A 21689-nucleotide genomic window follows, 5' to 3' on the forward strand; every position below is an offset into this window, starting at 1 on the left:
GTGTCCTTACCACCACTGTGGCAATAGCAGCTGGCACTGACCAGGCTGGATGTTTAGGTGCTCAAGGGATGGTGAGCAGTCGGGCAGAGCCCGCGGTGCCCTGCAGATGTGCATTTCTGAGCCAGCTGTTCTCCCATGCCTTCCTGGCATGCTGCCTGGCAGTGGGAATGGCTGCAGGGGCTCTCCCTGCATGCTATGCTTCTGGGTTTGCTAAGGTAAATCTCCCTTTATTGGGGTTAATGAGCAAGAGGATTCCCAACATGGCCTATGGGCAGAGCTTTGTCATGCAGCCCTGCATGATGTCCCGCTCAAGGAACAGACCTTTCTGAACAGAACTTGGGGTACCCTTATTTCTAGATCTCTTTTTTTTTAATATACTTTTTTTTTCTTTCCATAAATACTAAAAGCATAAGTGCTCTAGACACAGTGATTGTATCTTCCATACTGAAATAAGGAAGGGAGAGTAGTGAAAACAAATAGCAGAAAATTTACCAACTGATGTGTCCTCAGATTTTCACCTGGGGCTGGGCTCAAGCTTTGCTAAGCATCAAAGTGATGCTATTAACTTTTCTAGTCATCTTGAGTCTCCAGTCAGTGCTCCTTTGCATCTTATATAGCATGTGTATTTTTAGAAGACAGTCAGGTTTGGTCCATTTGTTGATAAACCACTAGCCATAAAATAAGATTATTCAGCAAGCAGTTTATTCTGTGGCCCCAGTATATCCTGTGAGAGCTGCTCCTACATTCAGTAGTGCTTGAGGATGGTTGAAACCTGTGAAGATTGCTGAGGCTTTTATGTATTCCCCAAAAGCCGTAAGTCTATGATGGTCACGTCGGGGATGGAGAGGAGGTATCCAAGCACACATGGTCTGTCCCAGGCCACAGATGCCTTCTGTGCTGCTGAGGGGCATTGCATGGATGTCCTGTACCTTCAGGGTATGAGTTGTAAAAGGTGGGGAGGGTGGGAGAGGCCCATGACCACATGTATAAATGTCTGTTGGTGTGTGTGTTTGGTATTGCTGGAATACCTCATCTGGTCTGCAGTAATTGTTGAGGCATACCCGAGATTCACCTGTTACCATTGTGTGCGATTAGAGTTGAGGCTTGCTTTGTTGTTTGGCTGCTGAATAAACTTCCCAAATTGAGTCATGACTTCATGGGTGCCATATGAAATGAAGCAGGTCATATGATGGGCATAACAGACTGAAAATCAAATTTGGGACAACAGAAATTTGAAAGGAAGAGCTGAGCTACTTTTTAAATGTGAAAAAATAACAGTGGTGAAGGTAAACTGGAGCAGAACTGGTCCTACACAAATTCCATATACCTCTCTCTGGGCACATGGAGCAAGCGGATTTCTGTGTCGTCTGTGCTGGACTGGAAGAGCCAAGACATTTTCTGTACATCCAACACCAGAGGCTTCTGAGGACGTCGATGTGAATATTCCTTCTGACAATATGGCATCTGTGGGGATGTATGGAAAGGCCGGTGATACTTGTATGTGCTAGTAACAAAGCACCTCTTTTTTTTTTTCTTTTTTTTTTTTCTTTCTTAGTTTCCTTTACAATCTCTCCTCGTACGGCAGACAACATCACAGTTATGATTAAACCGAGACCCGGTGTTTCACCAAGCTGTCAAATTCGTGTTAAAAATGTCGTCAGGTCTGAACTCAAGATAAAGCCTGGGGAGAACGTGACTTTTACCTTCACTTGTAGTACTCCAGAGAAACATTTCATCATGGAAATTCAGAAAAATATTGGTAAGATACAAGTTTTTTGATTTGACATACCCCCACCCCCCATGGTAATTTTCCTCCAGTAAAAACATGTATCATTCTTCCTGTTACTGTATTAAGGTATCCCCTATAATCTTGGGTAAGAAGAAATCTCTGAACACTGATAAATAACCTTGAATTACTGAAACTATGCAAGTTAAAGAAGTATCTGTTATGGCTGGCAGAATTAATGTTAACTTGGCTGTTTCAGAAACAGTTAAATGATAGTTTGTTGCACCAATTCCTTGCTGCTTTCCCTTTTCCCACAGTTTATAAACCCATCAAATAATCTTTTTTCCTATCAAAAGCCTCTGAGCACTGATAATGATATATTACCCGCATTGTTTGTTGAACAGATTGATTGTGTCTAGAAGGACAATAGAAACATTGACGACATGCACATGTTTCCTTATATTTAATGAACATTATTGAAGTCAAGAAACTGAAAATTTGGAAGTGTTGTAACTAAAGCTTCATTTGCTTTGAATGTTATCTCTGGTGTATATATGTTAATGTACTCTTTAGTGGCACGAACACATGCTACTTCTCAACAAGATCCCAAACTTCATTGGGCATTCAGTCTTTGGTAACATCTTTGTTATTTTTGGGGTGGTGTTCAAGGACAGTTCTCTTCATGTTTTGGAGTTTCAGTCATATGATTCATGCAAATAGTAATGTTCATGGTATTTCATGATATATTTGTAAGATGCACTTGTGATATTTCTTTGAAATTGGAGCCTAGACATAGATTAAAGTTTGCTTATTTTTAGTGTCCAGCTTGAAATACCAGCAATTTAGATTTTTCAGATAAAAGTTTTTCTAAGTTCTCCCAGGAATCCTGCAATGGTAGTTGTTGTTATTCATCAATTCTGCAAAATCTGGGGCCCAGGTTATTCATTGAGGCACCAAGGAAACGAAGATACAGTTCATGGCAAGCACTAGAAAATTTAAAGACGAATGATTTGCCAGGAATTCTCTGAGTGAGATGGGTTAAGATCTTTTCTCTAGATCCATGATTTCCAGCTCTCCTGATATTGCATTTCTCCCTTTTGCCCATTCAGCGCACTACCCTATTTACTAAATACCTTCTAAATTCTTTAGCAAACAAGGCGGGAATACCAGAGACAATGAATCCCTTCTATTAGTCAGCCTGACTAAAGCAGGTTTATCCTGTCTACTCTATGGTACAATCCTGTTTATGGTATAGTCCTGTTTAGAGACAGCATGTGACCATGTTATAGGAGTGTCTTTTAATGCATGTAGAAGAGAAGTTAAGTGCAACCTAAAAATTGTGAAAATAGCGATGAAGGGGAAAGTGTCAAATTCCTCGTTTACTTGAATGCTTTCCAGAGTGTATCATGGCTGTTCTCTCTCTGCATTTAGACTGTGTGTCAGGCCCGTGTCCCTTCGGAGATGTTCATCTTTACCCACCGGGGCTACCTCGCCTTAACAGGACTTTCATCTGGGATGTGAAGGCAAGTACAAAAGCTGGACTTGAACTGAAATTTTCTACCCTGGGGCTAAGACAGATTGAACCAGGAGAGATGTGCCCAGATTTTGTTAGCTACAACATCAATAGCTGTATCGACATGGCCACGGTCAACATTGGCACCTTCTGCAGGAATGGCTCGGTGTCTCGCGTCAAGCTGCTGGGAGGAGTTGTCATGTCTCTGCACCTCCCGTGGGACTCACCTCTCACCACCTCAGGCTTCAACATAGCTAACAGGGCTTCCATAAAACGTAAGTAGGGAGTAGTGTTTCCTCACCTGTAATCACCTCGTACAGATTGCAGGAGAATTATTTAAACCTTTCTTCTCGGGTAACCTTCTAGTTTTGGTGCTGCTATCCCTAACTCCCTTCCACTTCATCTTTTCTAAAAGCTATTTGTTGTATGGTTTTTAGTTTGGTAGCTGGTGCTCTTCTGGGGTCAAAACATCTTTGTTTGGTTAATAATTATGAAAACTGCTGCTTTTGGTGCACATTACTCATTTTCTATCTCTTTAAACTTCCTAAAACTTAAACAGACCTGCTCTGTTGGTTTCGTGTTTTCAGCTAGCTGAGACTAGATAGCATAATTAGAATGAGCCAAGAGAGTTCTTTTCTGGTTGCAGTGTTTAGTTGGGCTTGTTTATTTTAAAATAATGCTTCCTTAATTTCTGGAGCCTCAAATCAATGCCCCTCTTGAGGAGAGGAAGGTGGAAAAGGGGGAAGCAGTGCCTAGAAGGTGCATGAGGCTGCTTAAATAGAGCTATCTGTTTCAACCTGCACAGTAACATAAAAAATTATGTAATAATCTTCTTAAAATACCTGGAATATTATATAGCAATCAGTGGGTTACTCTGTGGTCTCCTGACAAACCCTCCTTGGGAGATGTTCTTGCTCTGTACTTAAATTCTGCAGTTGTTGCTATCAGTTATAAAAGGAATCTGGTCCAGGTTCGAGCTTCTAGAACACGAGTTTTTCTAACTCCTGGCACTCCTCACAGTTGCACATTGTCGCTGGAGTCCTAGAACAGGACCATAATCTCTGTGTACCCAACTTTATGCTGCCAAGAGGCATCCAAGCACAAAGTGTCTTACACAGCCTCCATGGTTTGCATTCATATTTTGTCATGCGTATTTGAGGCTCTTTGTTGGCGTGCTCTTGTTAGATCTGGGAGGTGTTTGGACAGAGAGCTCCGTGATGGTATAAAAAGCTCACATCTTTTGTTTCCCTCAACCCAGTGAAACAGAAGCAGTTGTCAGGTTGCATGTTTGCTTTTGCAAAGTCAGGAGCAGAAGTAGGAACTAAGATCTTTCCTTTCTAAAAACTAAAGGCTTGTCTGTCCACGTGCTTGAGAGGTGAACCCACTAAACTAAAAATGCAGCGTTAATATATCCTTACCTTTTCTGTAATAGAAGACAAAAGCATCAACTCAAATATATGGTTTAGTATGAGGGTTTTTTAATAACCGAACCTGTAGCTGAAGTGGATGATCTCACTGTCAAAATAAAAATGCTCTGCTGCTGGGGTGCTAGATATGCCAGCGTGTCTTCATTAATTGCAACTTGTTTTGTATGTCGTGTCCCCCCCCCACCCCCCCATCCTGTTTTAGGGTTATGCGTTATTGAATCCATTTTGAAGGGGGAGTCTTCAATCACCCTGATGTCCCCAAATTACCCACTGGGCTTTCCAGAAGATGAGCTCATGACATGGCAGTTTGTGGTTCCTTCCAACATGAGAGCAAGCGTGTTTTTCCACAACTACAGCCTTTCCAACTGCGAAAGGAAAGAGGAGAGGGTAGAGTACTACATCCCTGGCTCCCTCAGCAACCCGGAGGTGTTCAAACTGAGCGACAGCCAGCCTGCCAATATCGCTGGCAGTTTCAACCTGTCCCTCCAGGGCTGCGATCAGGATGCCCAGAACCCAGGCATCCTCCGCTTGCTCTTCCAAGTCGTCGTTCAGCACCCGCAGATTGATGAGAGTAAGTACCTGCCTGCCCTTTCTGTTGCTTTTGCTTGCAGGTGCCTGGGCTGAGCACCACAAGGAAGAGAAATACTAGGTGTTTTGTCACTTTTCTTGGATGCTCCTCGAGTTTAAGGAGGTGGGTTGCCAAGCAACGCTGAGGCCTGTTTTACTGCCCTGGGTACCACCAGTCATTGTTAGGGCAAGGTGGATGGCGATGCTAAAATTTGCATCCTTAAAATCTCTCCTCCTCCTCCCCCCCTCTCTCCTCTCCTCCTCCTCCTCCTCCTCCTCCCCCCCTCTCTCCTCTCCTCCTCCTCCTCCTCCTCCCCCCCTTCTCTCCTCTCCTCCTCCTCCTCCTCCCCCCCTCTCTCCTCTCCTCCTCCTCCTCCTCCTCCTCCCCCCCTCTCTCCTCTCCTCCTCCTCCTCCTCCTCCTCCCCCCCTCTCTCCTCTCCTCCTCCTCCTCCTCCTCCTCCCCCCTCTCTCCTCTCCTCCTCCTCCTCCTCCTCCCCCCCTCTCTCCTCCTCCTCCTCCTCCTCCCCCCCTCTCTCCTCTCCTCCTCCTCCTCCCCCCCTCTCTCCTCTCCTCCTCCTCCTCCTCCCCCTCTCTCCTCTCCTCCTCCTCCTCCTCCCCCTCTCTCCTCTCCTCCTCCTCCTCCTCCCCCTCTCTCCTCTCCTCCTCCTCCCCCTCTCTCCTCTCCTCCTCCTCCCCCTCTCTCCTCTCCTCCTCCTCCCCCTCTCTCCTCTCCTCCTCCTCCCCCTCTCTCCTCTCCTCCTCCTCCCCCTCTCTCCTCTCCTCCTCCTCCCCCTCTCTCCTCTCCTCCTCCTCCCCCTCTCTCCTCTCCTCCTCCTCCCCCTCTCTCCTCTCCTCCTCCTCCCCCTCTCTCCTCTCCTCCTCCTCCCCCTCTCTCCTCTCCTCCTCCTCCCCCTCTCTCCTCTCCTCCTCCTCCCCCTCTCTCCTCTCCTCCTCCTCCCCCTCTCTCCTCTCCTCCTCCTCCCCCTCTCTCCTCTCCTCCTCCTCCCCCTCTCTCCTCTCCTCCTCCTCCCCCTCTCCTCCTCTCCTCCTCCTCCCCCTCTCTCCTCTCCTCCTCCTCCCCCTCTCTCCTCTCCTCCTCCTCCCCCTCTCTCCTCTCCTCCTCCTCCCCCTCTCTCCTCTCCTCCTCCTCCCCCTCTCTCCTCTCCTCCTCCTCCCCCTCCCCCCCTCTCCTCCTCCTCCCCCTCCCCCCCTCTCCTCCTCCTCCCCCTCCCCCCCTCTCCTCCTCCTCCCCCTCCCCCCCTCTCTCCTCCTTTCTGGTTTTTTTTCTGTTTTCTTGCCCCAAATTCAGACAGGCTTAACACAATGACTTGTAATGCCACAGCATCTATCTAAAAACAGAAATAAAAGGCCTGGCTAGGTAATGAGCTATGCAATAAGTGATTTATCATCTGGCTTCTTAGCTCTGATGTCAGTTCATGGTGGAGGATAATAGTCAAGGTGCCCTTACTGCAGAGGAGCAGGTGGAAGGAAGTACACACTCTGGACTATCACTGCAGCCGGAGCTCCATCTAAGTGATTTTAGAGGGAGTGAAGTTTGAATGGCCTGTACCTTGAAGTCATGTATCCAGAAAGGGTCTGTAGCATCTCACCACTGTAATCCTCAGTTCTTTGTCTAGACTGTCTCCGTTCATGAACAGCAAATCCTCCTGAAATTGTTAATCAAGTCATGTTTGCTTACATTTATTGTGTGTTGCACCTTGGAAGCCAGACAGAGTGAAAACATTGTATTCAGTTAATCAGCTTTATCTCCCTTCTACTTTGGAAAGCATAGAGGAATTTTAATATATTTATGGCCAGTAGACAAGATGATAATCACCTAAAAAATAAAAAACAGGTTGTCATTTATTGAATGAAATGCAAGTAATAAACCACTTGGATTTAAGAGACAACAGGATTTACAGGATTTCATGAATGATTTTGTAGTTATATAAGTTCCATCAAAGATTCAAATTTAGCCCTCAAGACAGTATTGAAACTATTATTTAAAAACAAACAAACAAACCAAAACAACCCCAAAAATGCCATCTGCAGTGGGCAAGTTAAACATGGCTGTTACTGAAAACATATTGGTATCTGTATATTCTCAAAGATTCCCAAACATTTGGGTATTCCACAGCTGTCTGTGGTGCTTGTCATTAGAGGAAAATATAGCTCTCTTTCCAATCAAAATTTTTTGACCTAGCCTTCTGTGTTTAGCTGCCGCAAAAAAACCAGACCTCTGGAGAATGAGTAACCTTGTGGTGGAAATCCTAAATTCTGTGCTTGGTTGTGGCAGTGACTTGGAGATTTCTGCCTGACCTCTTGTATTTTTGTGTCTCTGATTTCCCACACAGGAGAAGGCTATTTTATTCACCTTTTGTTTATGCCTTTGAGATCCATAGCTACAACCAGAAAATTAAGAGTAATAATAGTGTATATATTTTTAAAATTTTTTTTAACCTGTCCTTTATAGAATCAGAGAATCACAGAATGGTTTGGGTTGGAAGGGACCTTAAATATCATCTAGTTCCAACCCCCCATGGGCAGGGTCACTTTCCACTAGATCAGGTTGCTGTCTTTGACATCAGAGACATGTGCCTTTGTTAACAGCATACTCTGCGGACCCAATGTCTATCTTTGCACATGATAGTTAATCTTTGTGAACTAGGCTACAGCCATAACCTTCAATTTTTTTTTTCCTCTTTCCTTTTGTGTCCCCCTTCCAGATGTTGCGAGTATTTGCAACTGCTGTTAGCTTACATGGGAGGTGGTGTTTGTCATCCCTGCTTACCCCTGTTGTTCTGATTTGCTGTAGCAAGTCATCTAGGATATCACAGACTTGCAGAATGGCTGAGGTTGGCAGGGACCTCTGGAGATCATCTAGTTCCAACCCTCTGCTCAAGCAGGGTGAAACAGAACAGGCTGCCTAGGACCCCATCCAGTTGGGTTTTGAGTATCTCTGAAGACTTTACAACTTCTCTGGGTAACCTCTCCCAGTGTTTGACCACCCTTACTTTTTTTTTTTTTTTTTAAATGTTTAAGGACATTAAACCAGCAGGACCCTCAGGTCTTTCTGCAAGGCTGTTTTCCAGCCCCAGTCTTGCAAACTTGAGGGTGTGCTCTCTCTCACTAGTGAAAATGTTAAGCAGTTTTGGCCTCAGAACATGTCTCCTTAAGCAGATCTTTGAGCTGAATCTCACTATTTGAGAGAGAGTGCCAGGGATGATGGTCCCTGTGTGTGGATGGGCATCTCAGCTCCAGCAAGCTCGGAGGGCATTACAAGGCTTCAGGCAGCAGACTGTGTGCTGTGGGGTACATGGAAAGGGGCGGAATGCGAGAGGTCGTAGCTAGTGTTGAGGAAGGGGAAGGTGCTCTTTACTTTTCAAGGTTAACTCTGCCAGCTCTCAGGCTTGCTTTTTACAGCTAGTCAGAAAATATTTCTGGAAGAATGCTTTTTAGCAATTAAATGGAAGAGCAGTGTGATAATTCAGTCATGCCATTGAAGGAAACCAAGCAGCCTAGCAAGGCATGGTCCTCAGCCTTCCCACCAGCATGGTGACAGACTTTGATAACCTGTGATAATTTTCTCTGTGTTTTGAACTGCCAAATGGAAAAGGCTTTTAGGAAGCGTTTTTGAAGGCTCTAGTGACCTTCATAACAACTGCCAGCACTTCTGCTGAAGTACAGTACTTGGCAGTTTTTTCGCTTTTGAACCATATTGGTACTTGCATTTAAATTAGCTTAATCTTTAACTGACTCCAGACAACCAGATGTGCTTAATTACTGACTTTGGACAATTTTCTTCAGCTTGGCTCCAACAAACCTAAACTGACAAAAAGTTAGCTGAAATGGAAATCTAGCAATAAATATGAAATTTGAGAATGGAGAACCTTTTCCTAATCAACTGCTGTGTGATCAGTAGAACTGACTTTAAAAGAAATACAGAAATCTCTTAGGTAAAACAAATCTAACATAGTTGGCTGAGCTCCTTACATTATAGCCTAACCTGTTCACAAGCGGCTAGTGTATGTGTTACCCTGTTACAGCTGGGAAGTGGTAGGGAAACAGGGTTTGTGTGTGGAAAGGCTCAAATTAGAAAAGTGATATGATGCTGCCTTTCCACTGATGGAAAGAATAAATAATATTTTCTTAGCTAATATAGAAATAGCTATAACAGCTGCTCATCTGATGGGGTGAGAAGAGACAGAGGAAGTTCTGCTTCACGCCACGCTTCTTGCCAGTAATTGCTCTGGGATGTTTTTCTTTGCAGATGTCACCCATTTGGTCGACCTGAGCAAAGAGTGGAATATGACTGTAACGATACACTTCGAAGGGTGGCCCAGACACATCCCGCTCATGTCTGAACCAATATGCCTGATCTGTAAGGATCTTCGCACCTGCGACCGCGTCTTGACTTTAGGGTCTGGCGCGGTCTACAAGATCTCGTTTCTGTGCAAGGACTTGTCCCGTCTGAGGATCACAGCTGAAAAAGGCATAAGTATGACAAAAGTGTCTTAATGTTGTTTCCTAGGGAATGTTTTTGCCTGCTTTTCCCCAGCGGTCAGCCAAACCTTCTCTCTTGCTTGGGCTTTAAATAGAGTGTGGTTGGAAACCAGGCATTGGCCAGCGGCAAGATGGGTACAGTGAATCTGGAGATGGCCTTGTTGTTCGCTATGTCATTCTACCTTTAAAAATAGAAACTGCGTAGCTATCCTAGAAGGGAAAGGACAGAAGGCACCTAAGAATCTTCTTGCTGAAAACTGCAAAGTAAGGAAACAGAGCAGGAGAGCCATAAATCTGCCCGTAAAAATGCAGGACCAAGGTGGCCATCAGGAATGCATCTTGTGCCATTCGCATGTCCACTTGGTGTAGGATTTTCCCAAATGCTTTCAACTACTAGTAGAGAAAGAGTTTTAAAGTATATATTTGGACCTTGGTTAGTCTGCAACAGTGTTCCAGTCAGCAAGTGACATAGCAAAAGTAGTATCGAGTGATGGATTTTGAATATGTTTGTATCTGTTGGTTTCTTTGGTGTCCTGCACCCTTTCAAGGAAATATCTTTAAATATAAATGATACGTGTTTGGGTAAAGGTTACTAAGAGAGGATAGTTTCTCAGGTAGATGCTTATCTGGGTCTGTAACGCAAAACTGACAGTACTCTCTGCGTGTGTGTGTGTGCGTGCTCTGGTCCACAGGAAAACTTGCTTTTCCTAGATATTTCTCTGCAAGAAAAATACAGCCCTTGGTATTTGTTTCTGTGATTGTAGGCTGTGTCGATCTTCGATGGTGTCAGAGGAAGATCTATTCCCTTTCAGTGCCCAAGGCTATTACACAACTGCCAATTCGACTGCATAAGTTTATTTGGAAGCTCTTGGCTCCCGATCTGATCAACATAGAAATTACCTCTCCATCCTTAAAACTTCAGCAACATGTCCCAGAGCAGAGGTGCAACACAAGCTACAGTTACAGCATTGCTAGTGCCACCCCAGAGACAGAGTTGAATGTTGGTGTATTCTGTCCTGGTGGATCCATTGAAAAGATTCAGATGAGGAATAATATCACCATATCCTTAAAAACATTTAGTAAAGGATTCCTCAATGAGTCTAACCATCAGGATCTGAAAATGTCTTTTGTGCCACATATTAAAGGTAAGGTAGTGGTTTGTACTACTTTGTTGTACAGTGTTGGATCTCTCTATGCTTGTTTGAGCACATATGGATAAATAGAAATAAGAGTTCAATTCTTTAGAGTCTAGTCCTGGAGCCATTGCTAGGATCAATCTTTATCTGAATCAGTACGGTGTTTTATTCCTGGAAGAAGGAAGGAACTTTGTACTCCAGGTGGTAGATAGTTGGTTGTTGGAAATTCTGCAGATATATCTGTGTTAATTGTGATAATTACTGATGTGGAAGGTATGAGAGGTGAGTTGTATTGCCAGTACTGAGATGCCGTTGACTGTATAAATTTGCTGGTCACAGGTATGAGTGATGCTTTTTTTTATTATGGAGAAGAAAGACCAAATAATTTTATGTGCTACAAGAGAAAGCTTAAAAAAAACAAAAGTAAGTTTCAGACCTAAGTTTTCCTTCCTTTATTCTTTTCCTTTACTACAGATGAGTGCACTTTCACTGTGAGTCCAGATCCAAAAGCTAAAGTTTACTTGCAGACTCCTAACTGGCCTTATGGTCTACCTCCTTATGTCTCCATATCCTGGTACATCCTGGTGCCCAGCAAGCAAGTTGCCCGCCTCGGGTTCTCCAAGGACCGCATGGGCGTTGCTTGTGAGACAGGCCGTGCCTATGTCAACATAAAGGAAGAGACATTGGGGGCAGAGGAGACCGTGTGCCGTGAGGATGAGCTTCTGCCCCAGCCCCGAAATATGTATCACAACTTTTGGGTAAATGTCTCCAACTGTAAACCTGTGGATAAGACGCAACTGACCTTGCAGTTCTGGGTGACTTTTGCTGACAAGCAGATAGGTGAGTCCTGTAAGGTTGTGGTGGTTTGCTTTCTGCTTGTTTCCTTGCTTTCCCTTGGGGCAACAGTAATGGGTGCTGGTCCTCCTTGGGTGTGGGGTTTATGAGATCCCAGCCTTTGGAAATACCTGTCCCTCAAAAACCTCTGAGAGTTACAGCTGGGTACTTCTAGAAGCTGGCAAGGAAGGAGGGGCTTTAATGTGGTGGGTTTTTTGGGGGGAGGTTTTTTGTTTTGGTTTGTTTTTTCTGAGATGGGGGGTTGCAGGGCTCTGGGGGAGTAAGACTAGATTTAATTTTTTTAAATTTAATTTAGCTTTTTAAATTGGACATCACAGCCAGAACATATAAGAAGATCAAGTGATGTTTTTCCCTCCCAAGGTCACAGACCTGGTGAACGACCTGGGATTTGATTATGCAAACTTATTCATCCAAGTAGCCCTTACTTCATGTTAGCAGTTCGATTAGTCTCAGTGTTTGCGTGAGCAAGAAATCACCCCTGGGACAGGTCTGGCCATTTAGTGGATAGTGCCCTGACTGCTAACAGCAAAATCAGCATTCTTGTTGTCTTTCATCTCCCTGAAACATAAATAGTTTAAAAAAAAAAGGGGGGGGGGGGGGCAGGGCATTGTTAGGGTAGGCTTTGCTTATGTAAATTTGCTTCACATTTGCACTTCCTCTTCACCTGTGGGAGACTGCTGTCTGTAGAAATATTGGCTACATAGGCTAGAACTGAAACAGTATCAAATTAATTTCCAATTTTTCCTCTTTTTTTTTTTTCTTTTTTGTAATGGATACTTCTTTTAAAACACGTGGCGTTTTTCTTTCCTCACTCGTGGACTTTCCAGATCAATTTTGCGACTCCTAGAAAACCCCAGGTCAACACAACTTGTGTATTTCAGAGGAAGGATGGTATTAAGGGGAAGTTGGTGAAATGTCACTATTTATATTTACTCTGTTGAATCCCTCTCTGTCTCTCTCTGCACTTTCTTCTCTTCCCTGCCTATTCAGCCAGAGGCACGTGAGATGCTGAGGGTAAGTTTAGCAGTGCATGAGCTGTATTGAACTCTTGGAAGTGGGGTGGGTTGGTTGGGTTTTTTGGTTGTGCTCCACTGTTAGCAGCAGGAGTTTGTCATTGCTTGGCCTCCAGCCTCTTGGAAATGGCTTGTGTTGTCCTGTGGTGAGAATGACTCGGAAAATCCTGCTCTGCAGGCAGCTAGTATGCTTAGAAGCCCTTGAGGAAGTTCAAACCCAGACAGCTTTTAGGAGAAAGCTGGGTGTTTTCTCTCTCTTGCTCAGTGTCCTTGTACCTTGTCTGTTTGCAGACCTAGGAGTGATACTTGCTGTGGTGGCTGGGGCTGGAGTTCTCACAGCTATTGGACTGACTGTGTGCTGTGTTAAGAAGAAGTAAGTTCATAATTCAGCGTGTGTAACTTAGAAGTTCAAGAAGGCATTTTGGGAGAGCTGCTGGGCTCTCTGTTTAACGTGTTGATATAGATCCCTTGAACAAGGGTCTGAAGCATGATGTAGGCAATGGTAGTGGAAGTAATATGACTTCGGGAATGCTGCTTTACTCTAAATTGTCTGACTTGTAAGAGCAGAGCAGCATTCCCTGAGTCACATTACTTCAACCCCCAGTGCATTGCCTACCTCAGCCTTAGCACAGGCTTCTGGCTGTACTGTACGGTATTGGTTGGACTTCATCAGCAATTCCTGCAAAATGAAATTGCAATGAATGTGGCTGTTGTGAGTGTGATTCTGGAAAAGACCATTCAAACAAGCTGTAAACTCACCCAGATACACTACGAGCTATCTTTCATCTACACAACACAACCTCCAGCAACTTCTCCTGGAGTTTGCACATCACGTGGGAGCATTTTTCTGTGACATGAGCCCTTGGGGAGAGAGCCAGGTTGTGCAAAACAAACATGCATAGCATTACTCATGCAAGCAGAGTCTGAAGTCATCGATAGCTTGTGGTTTCTGATACGTGTATGCCTAGTGCTGGCAGGGTGATTGGGTCCTGAAGCCATTGAGCTGGAATGGATTTGTGCAATATGATGACTAGAGCAGTTATGAGCACACTTCTTTTGCCACACAGGAAAGACTTTACAAATACAGGCTTAAAAATCTTCAGTTCAGCCTTTGGTCTTTCCACTCTGGGGACAGTCGCTCCAGAAAGTGCAACCAAGAAAAGTTATTCAACTTTCATAGAGGACCCGCTATCTTACTCGTCTTCAGTAACGTTCAGCCTTGTTTTGTGAGGATCTGATGGCCTCTGGGTCCTATTAATGTCTGTGGATATTGGGAGACTTGGTACACTGCACAGCTGGGACCCCTGGTGCTTGGGAGGCCATTGGTGTTAATCTTGCAAACTTCAGGGTCAGCAGAGCAGCAGTAGGTAGCCAAATAGCATGAAGTTATTTTCTGCTCTGTTAAAAAAGCATGTCTAGACTTGGGAGTTATTTTTCCTAAGATTGCAAGTAAAGCCTTCAATCCAGGCAGACTGCCTGACACTGGGTGGCTGGGATGGGTAAACAGAAGCTGTGTTGAGTTCAAATGCACCAGCTGTGTATTGTTTCTGACCTGTTAACAATTTCAACTCTGTAATAGGAAGAAGAAAAACCAGAACCCCATGGTGGGAGTGTACAATCCTAATGTGAATACCCAGGTGCCTGGGAAACAAGGCTTATTCACAAAAGGGAGGAAAAACAATGAGTCTCATGTCTATGCAGTTATTGATGATGCTATGGTCTATGGGCACTTGCTGAAGGAATCCAATGGCTCAGTTGCTCCAGAAGTTGATGTATACCGGCCTTTTGATGGACCCATTGGTAGCTTGCCACCTTCTCCACCTCCATTATACTTCAGAAAAGACGTTAAATGCTCTCCTAACGCTGAGGAACCTCCATCTCTGACGGACACAGACCATGACACTTACACATTTGCTCATCAGAAATCAGGGCAATCAGAGGACAATGGAGATACAAATGAAAAGAATAACAGAGATATGAGCGTGTCCTTGCTGGAAAATAAGGAACAGGATGGTTTAGTGGAGTAATTTTACACCAGGTATAGCAGTTTCCTGTGGAAATACAGGTGTAAGGGTAGGGGTCTAGGAAAAAAACCTGAAGAGGAGTGTTATTTTTAAATGCGTTTTGATGATGTTTTGTTTTGTGTGTTGTCTGTTGTTTGGTTTTGTGTTTTTTTTAAACTTCAGCTGTTGATAGCTTTCAGTTTTAGAGTGAACGTCTAGCAAACTCAAAACCAGTTGAGACGCACCAGGACTGCCTGCACTTCTGTTGCGAAACAGGTGGCAAAGGTACGCTTCTGCTTTTTATTATAAAGACGTCAGGCAAATGAATTCCTAACTGCCAGCTTAAAAGTGTGGCAATTAATAGAGTGGGGAGAGTGTTTTGTCCAATATTTCCTCCTCTCACAAGTCATTTGTTCCTGGGTGTTAGTTGGTGAATCTTGGAAGACGTAGGCTACATTGCTGTCTCAAGGCAGCTCCAGGTTGCGGAGATGTCTAAGCAATCTGCTAATGTCTGAGTAAAGGGGGGGACGCTGTCATTTCTACCACTTGCTGCTTGAAAATTCATCACATTTAGGATGCTGGTGGCTATTAAGTGTAGTGAAAAACCATTTATGCTGCCTGGAAGAGCTCAATGAGCATAAATCGGAGTGAACACTTGAGCTTGGGCTCTTCTAGTTCGGAACTAAAGGTACAGGTTTTCTCTAATTTCCAACTGATGTTGTTATACTTGGATAGCACTGTGTGAACCTACACCAAAGACGGTATTTTCTTTGATTTTTTACAAAAACGGTTTCAAAAGTCTAAAGCAATTTGCACTTCTGTTCAGATACCTGTAGCATTCACATTTTACTAATATCTCGTGCTTTTGGTTCAAGTAAGAGTAAGGATTCAGTGAAGAAATGATGATGTGATAATCCAGCTGTTTACTAATGCTTTTCACTTCACCTGTTAGAGATACTTGGTTATTTAATAAGGATTAAAAAAAGGGGTAAAGAAAATAATTTGTTTCCAGCAGGCGGTTTCTCTGAAATGCAAAGAATGAGAGTGAATCCATAAGGAAAGCCTAGATTTTTTGGCTTTTTTTTGTCAGTCTGAATTTAACAACCACGTTGAAATGATGCTGGGGACAGTTCTCGACTTATGGGTTGGGACGGTGGGACTTACACTCCAGGTGTCTAGCAGCCTTTGAAAGGCACCTCTTGAAATCAGATAAATAATAGGTCTCACTTTTAAGTGCAGTAGTTAGCATGCCCCTCAGTTTCTGTGCCTTTTAAAACCTGAAGGCCGGATCTTTGTGCAGAGGACTACGGCTGTATGAATAAAGTTGCCTTTATATACAAACATCTGGCTTGTTCAGGTGTGCAGTTACTGAGGATGTCTGCAAATTTGCGTGCAGCTCTAGACTCGATGACTTGAGAATTTCTCTCCAAATGTCTTACCGTGACTGTTTCTTGCCTATTGATACACAGGTGCCATAAAACTTTCAGTGTGGCATGCAATCCTTTTAAACATATAATAATGTCTAAAATTAAAATGTCTTTACTAGAAACCTTACTGTTTACATTTAAAATAAATGCGGACTTCTTCCTGTGTTAACTATGCTGGCATTGCAAATTGGCTATTTATGGTCAAGTATGTGTATTTAAGAGAGTATATCGTTGTACTGCTTGGACTTCTGTAAGATTCAGTATAATGTCGTATCGGTCTCAGTTTTCTGTAGCATATAGCAAAATGCATGCCAGCTAAAAGCACCTATTAATTGTTTCAGGTATTTTCCTGCTTATGTTTATCACTTTTAATATAGAAATGTGTATTCCTAGATATCTGGCTAGTCACCGGAATTGCATATTTCAAAGTGTACTGTGTCATTTTAATGCCATTTGAGAACTTAAAGATTTCTGCAATACTGATACCTGTTTTTCTCAGGTAACTGAATTGCCACAATACATTTTTATCAGAGTAGTCCAGTTATGCATTTGGTCAATGTTTCTCACTTCTCTTTTACTGAAAAGGAATGAGAAGTCTGCAAGGGAAATTCAAGGCTGTCTCATCTCTCTAGCTCAGTTTCTGCAGTTGCTTAGATGAAATTTTTTAGTTCTTCTTTCTAACCAACTGAAGAAAACGTAATGGAGATCAGGCTTTTGTTCACAACATTTTGATCTTTGAAGGAAGAATATGATGCTTGTTGACTGGTATTTTTATTTGTTCTATTTTAACTCAGCTGTTGGCATGGCAATATAAACTGTAGTTTACAGTTGTTTCCAGTCTAAGGTTGACTTTCACTGTGCATATCTTGGTATGTTTAGAGTAGGAGTTCAGGCACAAATTCCAGTTTGCTTTTCATTAAGAGAAAGTTGTGACTTTTTTAAAAAAATAAATAAAATATAATCATACTACCAGCTGGAGTAACTAGTGCATGTCTTTCTCGTGTGTGTGTGTGTGTGTGTGTGTGTGTGTAAACTCAGCCTCGAGTATTTTGACTTCTGACTGTCAGTAGCTACGCCATCTCCCTGGACGACAGAAGCTGGTTTCTAGAGAATCTAGTTTGCTGGGATACTACACTGCTGACTGTGCATGTCCTATCTCCCTGGACGACAGAAGCTGGTTTCTAGAGAATCTAGTTTGCTGGGATAATATACTGCTGACTGTGCATGTCCTTTTTCTCACATAACCTGTGATATGCCATTAAATGCTGTTTTTAAAGGCATGTGTTTAGATCGTTGGGGAGAAGTGTTGTAAAATATTTGAAGATTTCATATGAAAATAAACGGCTCAGCAGCTTCTCAGTAGGGTTGTGATGTTTGTAAATTATTCATGCCCAACTGACACATACAATTGAATTCCAAATTCATTTCTTTTCAGTGATAATAGCATAAAAGTACATTTTATGACTTGTCCTTCAGCCCAGAAGAGACCTTTATGAAAATGTGTGAAGCCCTTTTTTGTTCTAAATTAAAGTGCATGGAATCAGTTCATACCGACTGCTTTCTTGGTTTATTTTTGTATTTGTTTTGAGGCAAGCTTAATGCACATAGGAAGCGATGTTTGAAATCCTCACTACTGAGGATCCCAGTAACTGCTGGGAATGGATCCTAGGCTGAATTAGTCAGATCCGCTCTTGGAAAGCATAGGAGACTCAGCAAAGATCAGCCAGTCCCTAGACCCTCTCTGAAATTTGCAGTTAATAGGAATGTAAATGAAAGTACTTGTCACTTGGGTCTTCACTGAGATTGTGCCATCCTGGAGTAGTTCCTGTGCAGTGGTCTTTATCTAAAAATGAAAATTTCTAAGTCTAGTCAACCATTAATTGAAAGGTGGGTGTCCATAGGAGGACAGCAGTTCAGAAACTCCTGAACCGAAGAAATTTGCTTTTGAGGAGTAAAGAGAAGTGGAGGGTTTTGTTGCCCAAAGCAGCAAAGCTGAAAAGATACTTCTTGCTTCTTGGGCTTGAATCTGTGAGGTTTGGAGAATCTCGATCTATCAAAACACTCAGTAATTGCTTTAATTTTAAGCATGTACGTGAATAGTCTAGTGCCATTTCCAGATAAATCAAAAGCCAAGTTATTAGTCTTTGGATTAGAGCAAAACTTGTAGAGCACCGGTAAGGAATGAAAAGGTTGGGTTTGTTGTTGTTGACACCAGACTAATATTGAGACTTCAACTCCTTGACCTTAAGGGGGGGTGGGGTGGGGTGGGGAAATCATGTTGCTCTGAAGAAGCTATCCTGGGATACCTGTGAGTGTGACAGAGAATACATTAAAGTATGTGACTTGCTGGGGGGCAGGGAGGAAGCAAAATGCTGAATAACCCTCATCCATGTGCACATCTTCACCAGCCAGTGTCTAATTGCAGGCTGCAGTGTACACAAAGATGGGAGCAAATCTGTCTCCCCCAAAACTTTGAAGCCAGAAACTAAAAAAAAAAATAATTATAGGATTCACTCCTTCAGTATAAATGGCTTTCTACATCCCACTTAGTGATTGGTTTATCTTTCATAAAGTATAGCTTCCCAGCAATTAAGTAAGCATGGGTTACCTAATTTTCTTTGAAACTGAGGAATTCTGCCGTGGAAAACTGATCCACCCTGGAGGAAGGGACAGTCTTTTTACAGGGACTTAGAAACTTCTAGCGTGTTGTTCCATCAACGCAAGTGAAGCATGGCAAATTGTTTCAATTAGCAACACTCCTAAGACATAAAAGGGTTTGCGTTTTTTTGTGGTTTAGGGCTGCATCCATCTCTTGTGTTAAGGAATTGCTGTGCTGCTGCACACAAGTCAGGCTTTATGCTTCTGGGCAAGATGAATCTTCAAAAACTGAAGGAACTGCTTTGTTTCTTGCTACATTTGTGTGTGTGGGTGTCTATTTTATATATAGATATGTGTATTTATCCTGGTACAACTGCTACGGTCACTTATAGCTGTAGAAAGAGTGCCATGATGCATCCTGTCAAAAATGCTCTAAAAGAGCAATACTCTGGCAGCACACAGCGCCTTTTCAGACATGAGGCTAGAAAAATGGCCTTACTTTCTGAAAGGTGTTTTCTCAGAAGAAAAATGAGGGGAAAAGTTCTGGTGATCTTTCCAGCAAAGCTAATTTATTTTTTTCTAACTGGAAATGATTTGATTTCGGGAAGTATTATTTAGAAGAAATGAAATGGTATGTGTAAAGTATGTACTCCCTTTTTTTTTTTTAATTTTATTTCATTGTCAGCATAGAGCTGAACTTTGATATTGCTCACTAAGGAGAACATCTGTCCTACACACATGAGTGCAACTCCGTGCTGAAGGGAATGGTGGTCTGCTGGAGGGATGGAGGAGAGTGCCACATGCCTCTTGCAGGAGCCCTGGGCGTGGTTTTGCCTGAAGATGGTATTAGGATATCCTGAACCTTTGCCACTTGCCACTGTGGGAAATGTATCCCTGACTTTGATCTTTATTTTAAGGGCAAAAAATGACTGACAAAGCCCATGCAGACAGCTTCCTCCTCACATGAGATTAATCATGGCAAAGCACCTATTTAGGTACATGCGTATAAATCTAGTTTTCTGCACAGAGGAACCTGGCCTTAAATGAGATTCATTGCTTGGCCTCAGGAGTATGAACTGCAGGCTCCTGAGCCCAATTGTTTTAGCATCTGCTTCAAATTCATCATTGCAAATGCTTTTTATTTAAAAGGGTGATTTTTTTTTTTCATTAAAAGAGAAGCAAATTAATGGTGCGTTTCTCCTCTCAAAATGCTACTTTTATTGAATTGCTGGATTCTGGAAAAAGTAACCCCAAAACAAGTACACATAGATGTTGTTCTGTAACATATTTCTAACTACAAAAGCAGAAAAATGACTGCTCTACAGTTTAAGCTACTAAGTAGAGTTTTGTTCATAGTAAACTCCACATTTGCACTTTGGGGCATGATTGCACGAAGCTTTCAGCTTTGAGGACCTGCACATCCACTTGTGCCTTCTCACGCAGTAGAAACTATCAGAGTTATGCTGCTTAGGAGAGTAACGTGACTTCTGATGCCCTCAAAAGTGAGGGCTTTAAAGATGAATGTTGTGATAAATGTTTTTGTGTAAGAATAATCATCTTAGTAAGATGCAAACCCAAAAGCTTGAATCTTTATAGATTTCATGTTTCCACAGTAAATTAAAACTGTTCCACATCCTGCCGAATCAAACCTGTTAATATACTTGGTAATTACTTTCATAGCTTAATGCTTTACCCATTCAAAATCGTGAAGAGGTTCATATGTTTTCCCTTCATTTGTTTCCTTAAGGTAATGAGAGTTTATTTAGTAAGTGGTAAACCCTAAAAAGTAAGCAAAGGCATGATGAAATCTTCTAGTATGATTGTTTGGTGAACATTTTATAGCTTTCAGAGCAATTGAAAAAAAAAAAAAAAGGTAGCAAGCCATTAGATCTTCCTCTCTATTTTCTTTGGGCTAACAGAGAACAAGTTTCTAAGTATCTTAAACCAGCCTAGCAAAGCATGTGGGTTCATGCATATGTCTAATATCCCAGAAGACAATTTAATATTTCTCCTTGCTAGTCAAACATCTGAGGAAAATGGGCAGTTTACTATATACTTGTGTATTCTGACATTTGATTTTCGGCTGATTGGTTCTGCAGGTCAAACTCCTACATGGTCTCCTTAGGTTTTTGTGGCCACCCATCTGGGTTAAAGGACAAGATACAGCTTCAGCTGAAAGATACTGGATTTCTGTGACAACGCTTCCCAATACTACTTGTGGGACTTGATTCTTAAGGAATCTGTGCCCAGCTTATAGCTGGGAAGGTAGCACTGCTGGAAGTAAGACAACTCAACCCAGAGAGGTTGAACTGTGTGTCAACAGAGTTGCTCCAAGCACCACTGAAAGGCGGATTTTTGTCATCACCCCCCTTTCTTTTCCTACTGTTGTATTGTCATGTCTTGTCTTCCTTTTTCCCCACACTCCCAATCAGCCAAATTCAAGACAGAATTCTCCAGAAACCACTTTTTTGGTGAATGTTCTCTGAGGTTTACACCCAGTAGCCAATGCTGGAGTGAAATACTTTCAACCTCTGTCTACAACATATTTCTCACTCTAGCCACACCTGAACCTGGTTGGATTACAGCAAAGCTGCTGGGTGAGGTTTGCTGCAGCAAGGTCCCTGGGTTTTGCTGCCACAAAGCTGCTTCAGCGTTGAATGAAGTGGCAGTACTTGAAGTAGTTGTTTACATCTCAGCTGGAGAGGTACTTGGGAAGACATTACTATAGGTAGGAAAACTCAAATTATTCTGGAAAGTATTGCTTCTGTTGGCATGAATGACCTCTTGTATGAGTAATACCTAATTAGACACCAAATTAGATGGAAGTGTGCAGAACAATAAGCCAGGTCCGCGAACAGTGCAATGAATGGTGTCACTACCAGCAACCTCTTTCCAAGATATGCTTTTGTCCTGGTTTCAG

General features: G+C 42.8%; 1 protein-coding gene across 1 annotated transcript; it reads left to right on the forward strand.

Moving 5' to 3' along the window:
• Positions 1-1286: 1286 nt before the first annotated feature.
• CDCP1 (CUB domain containing protein 1) lies at positions 1287-17137 on the forward strand. The gene is made up of 8 exons (XM_075022518.1): positions 1287-1759; positions 3158-3514; positions 4869-5237; positions 9505-9732; positions 10502-10882; positions 11348-11713; positions 13033-13114; positions 14321-17137. The coding sequence occupies exons 1-8, from the start codon at positions 1477-1479 to the stop codon at positions 14766-14768; spliced, it is 2514 nt and encodes an 837-aa protein (XP_074878619.1). The 5' UTR covers positions 1287-1476; the 3' UTR covers positions 14769-17137.
• The last annotated feature ends 4552 nt before the right edge of the window (positions 17138-21689 follow it).

Source organism: Buteo buteo, chromosome 2, assembly GCF_964188355.1.
Source record: "Buteo buteo chromosome 2, bButBut1.hap1.1, whole genome shotgun sequence".
Lineage (NCBI taxonomy): Eukaryota > Metazoa > Chordata > Aves > Accipitriformes > Accipitridae > Buteo > Buteo buteo.

Bases quoted from the DNA above. Each gene is read 5' to 3' on its own strand.
- CDCP1 (XM_075022518.1), top strand. From the start codon at position 1,477: ATGGAAAGGCCGGTGATACTTGTATGTGCTAGTAACAAAGCACCTCTT. The intron at 1,760-3,157 runs GTAAGATACAAG...CTCTGCATTTAG, and splicing joins GGAAATTCAGAAAAATATTG to ACTGTGTGTCAGGCCCGTGT. The intron at 3,515-4,868 runs GTAAGTAGGGAG...ATCCTGTTTTAG, and splicing joins TAACAGGGCTTCCATAAAAC to GGTTATGCGTTATTGAATCC.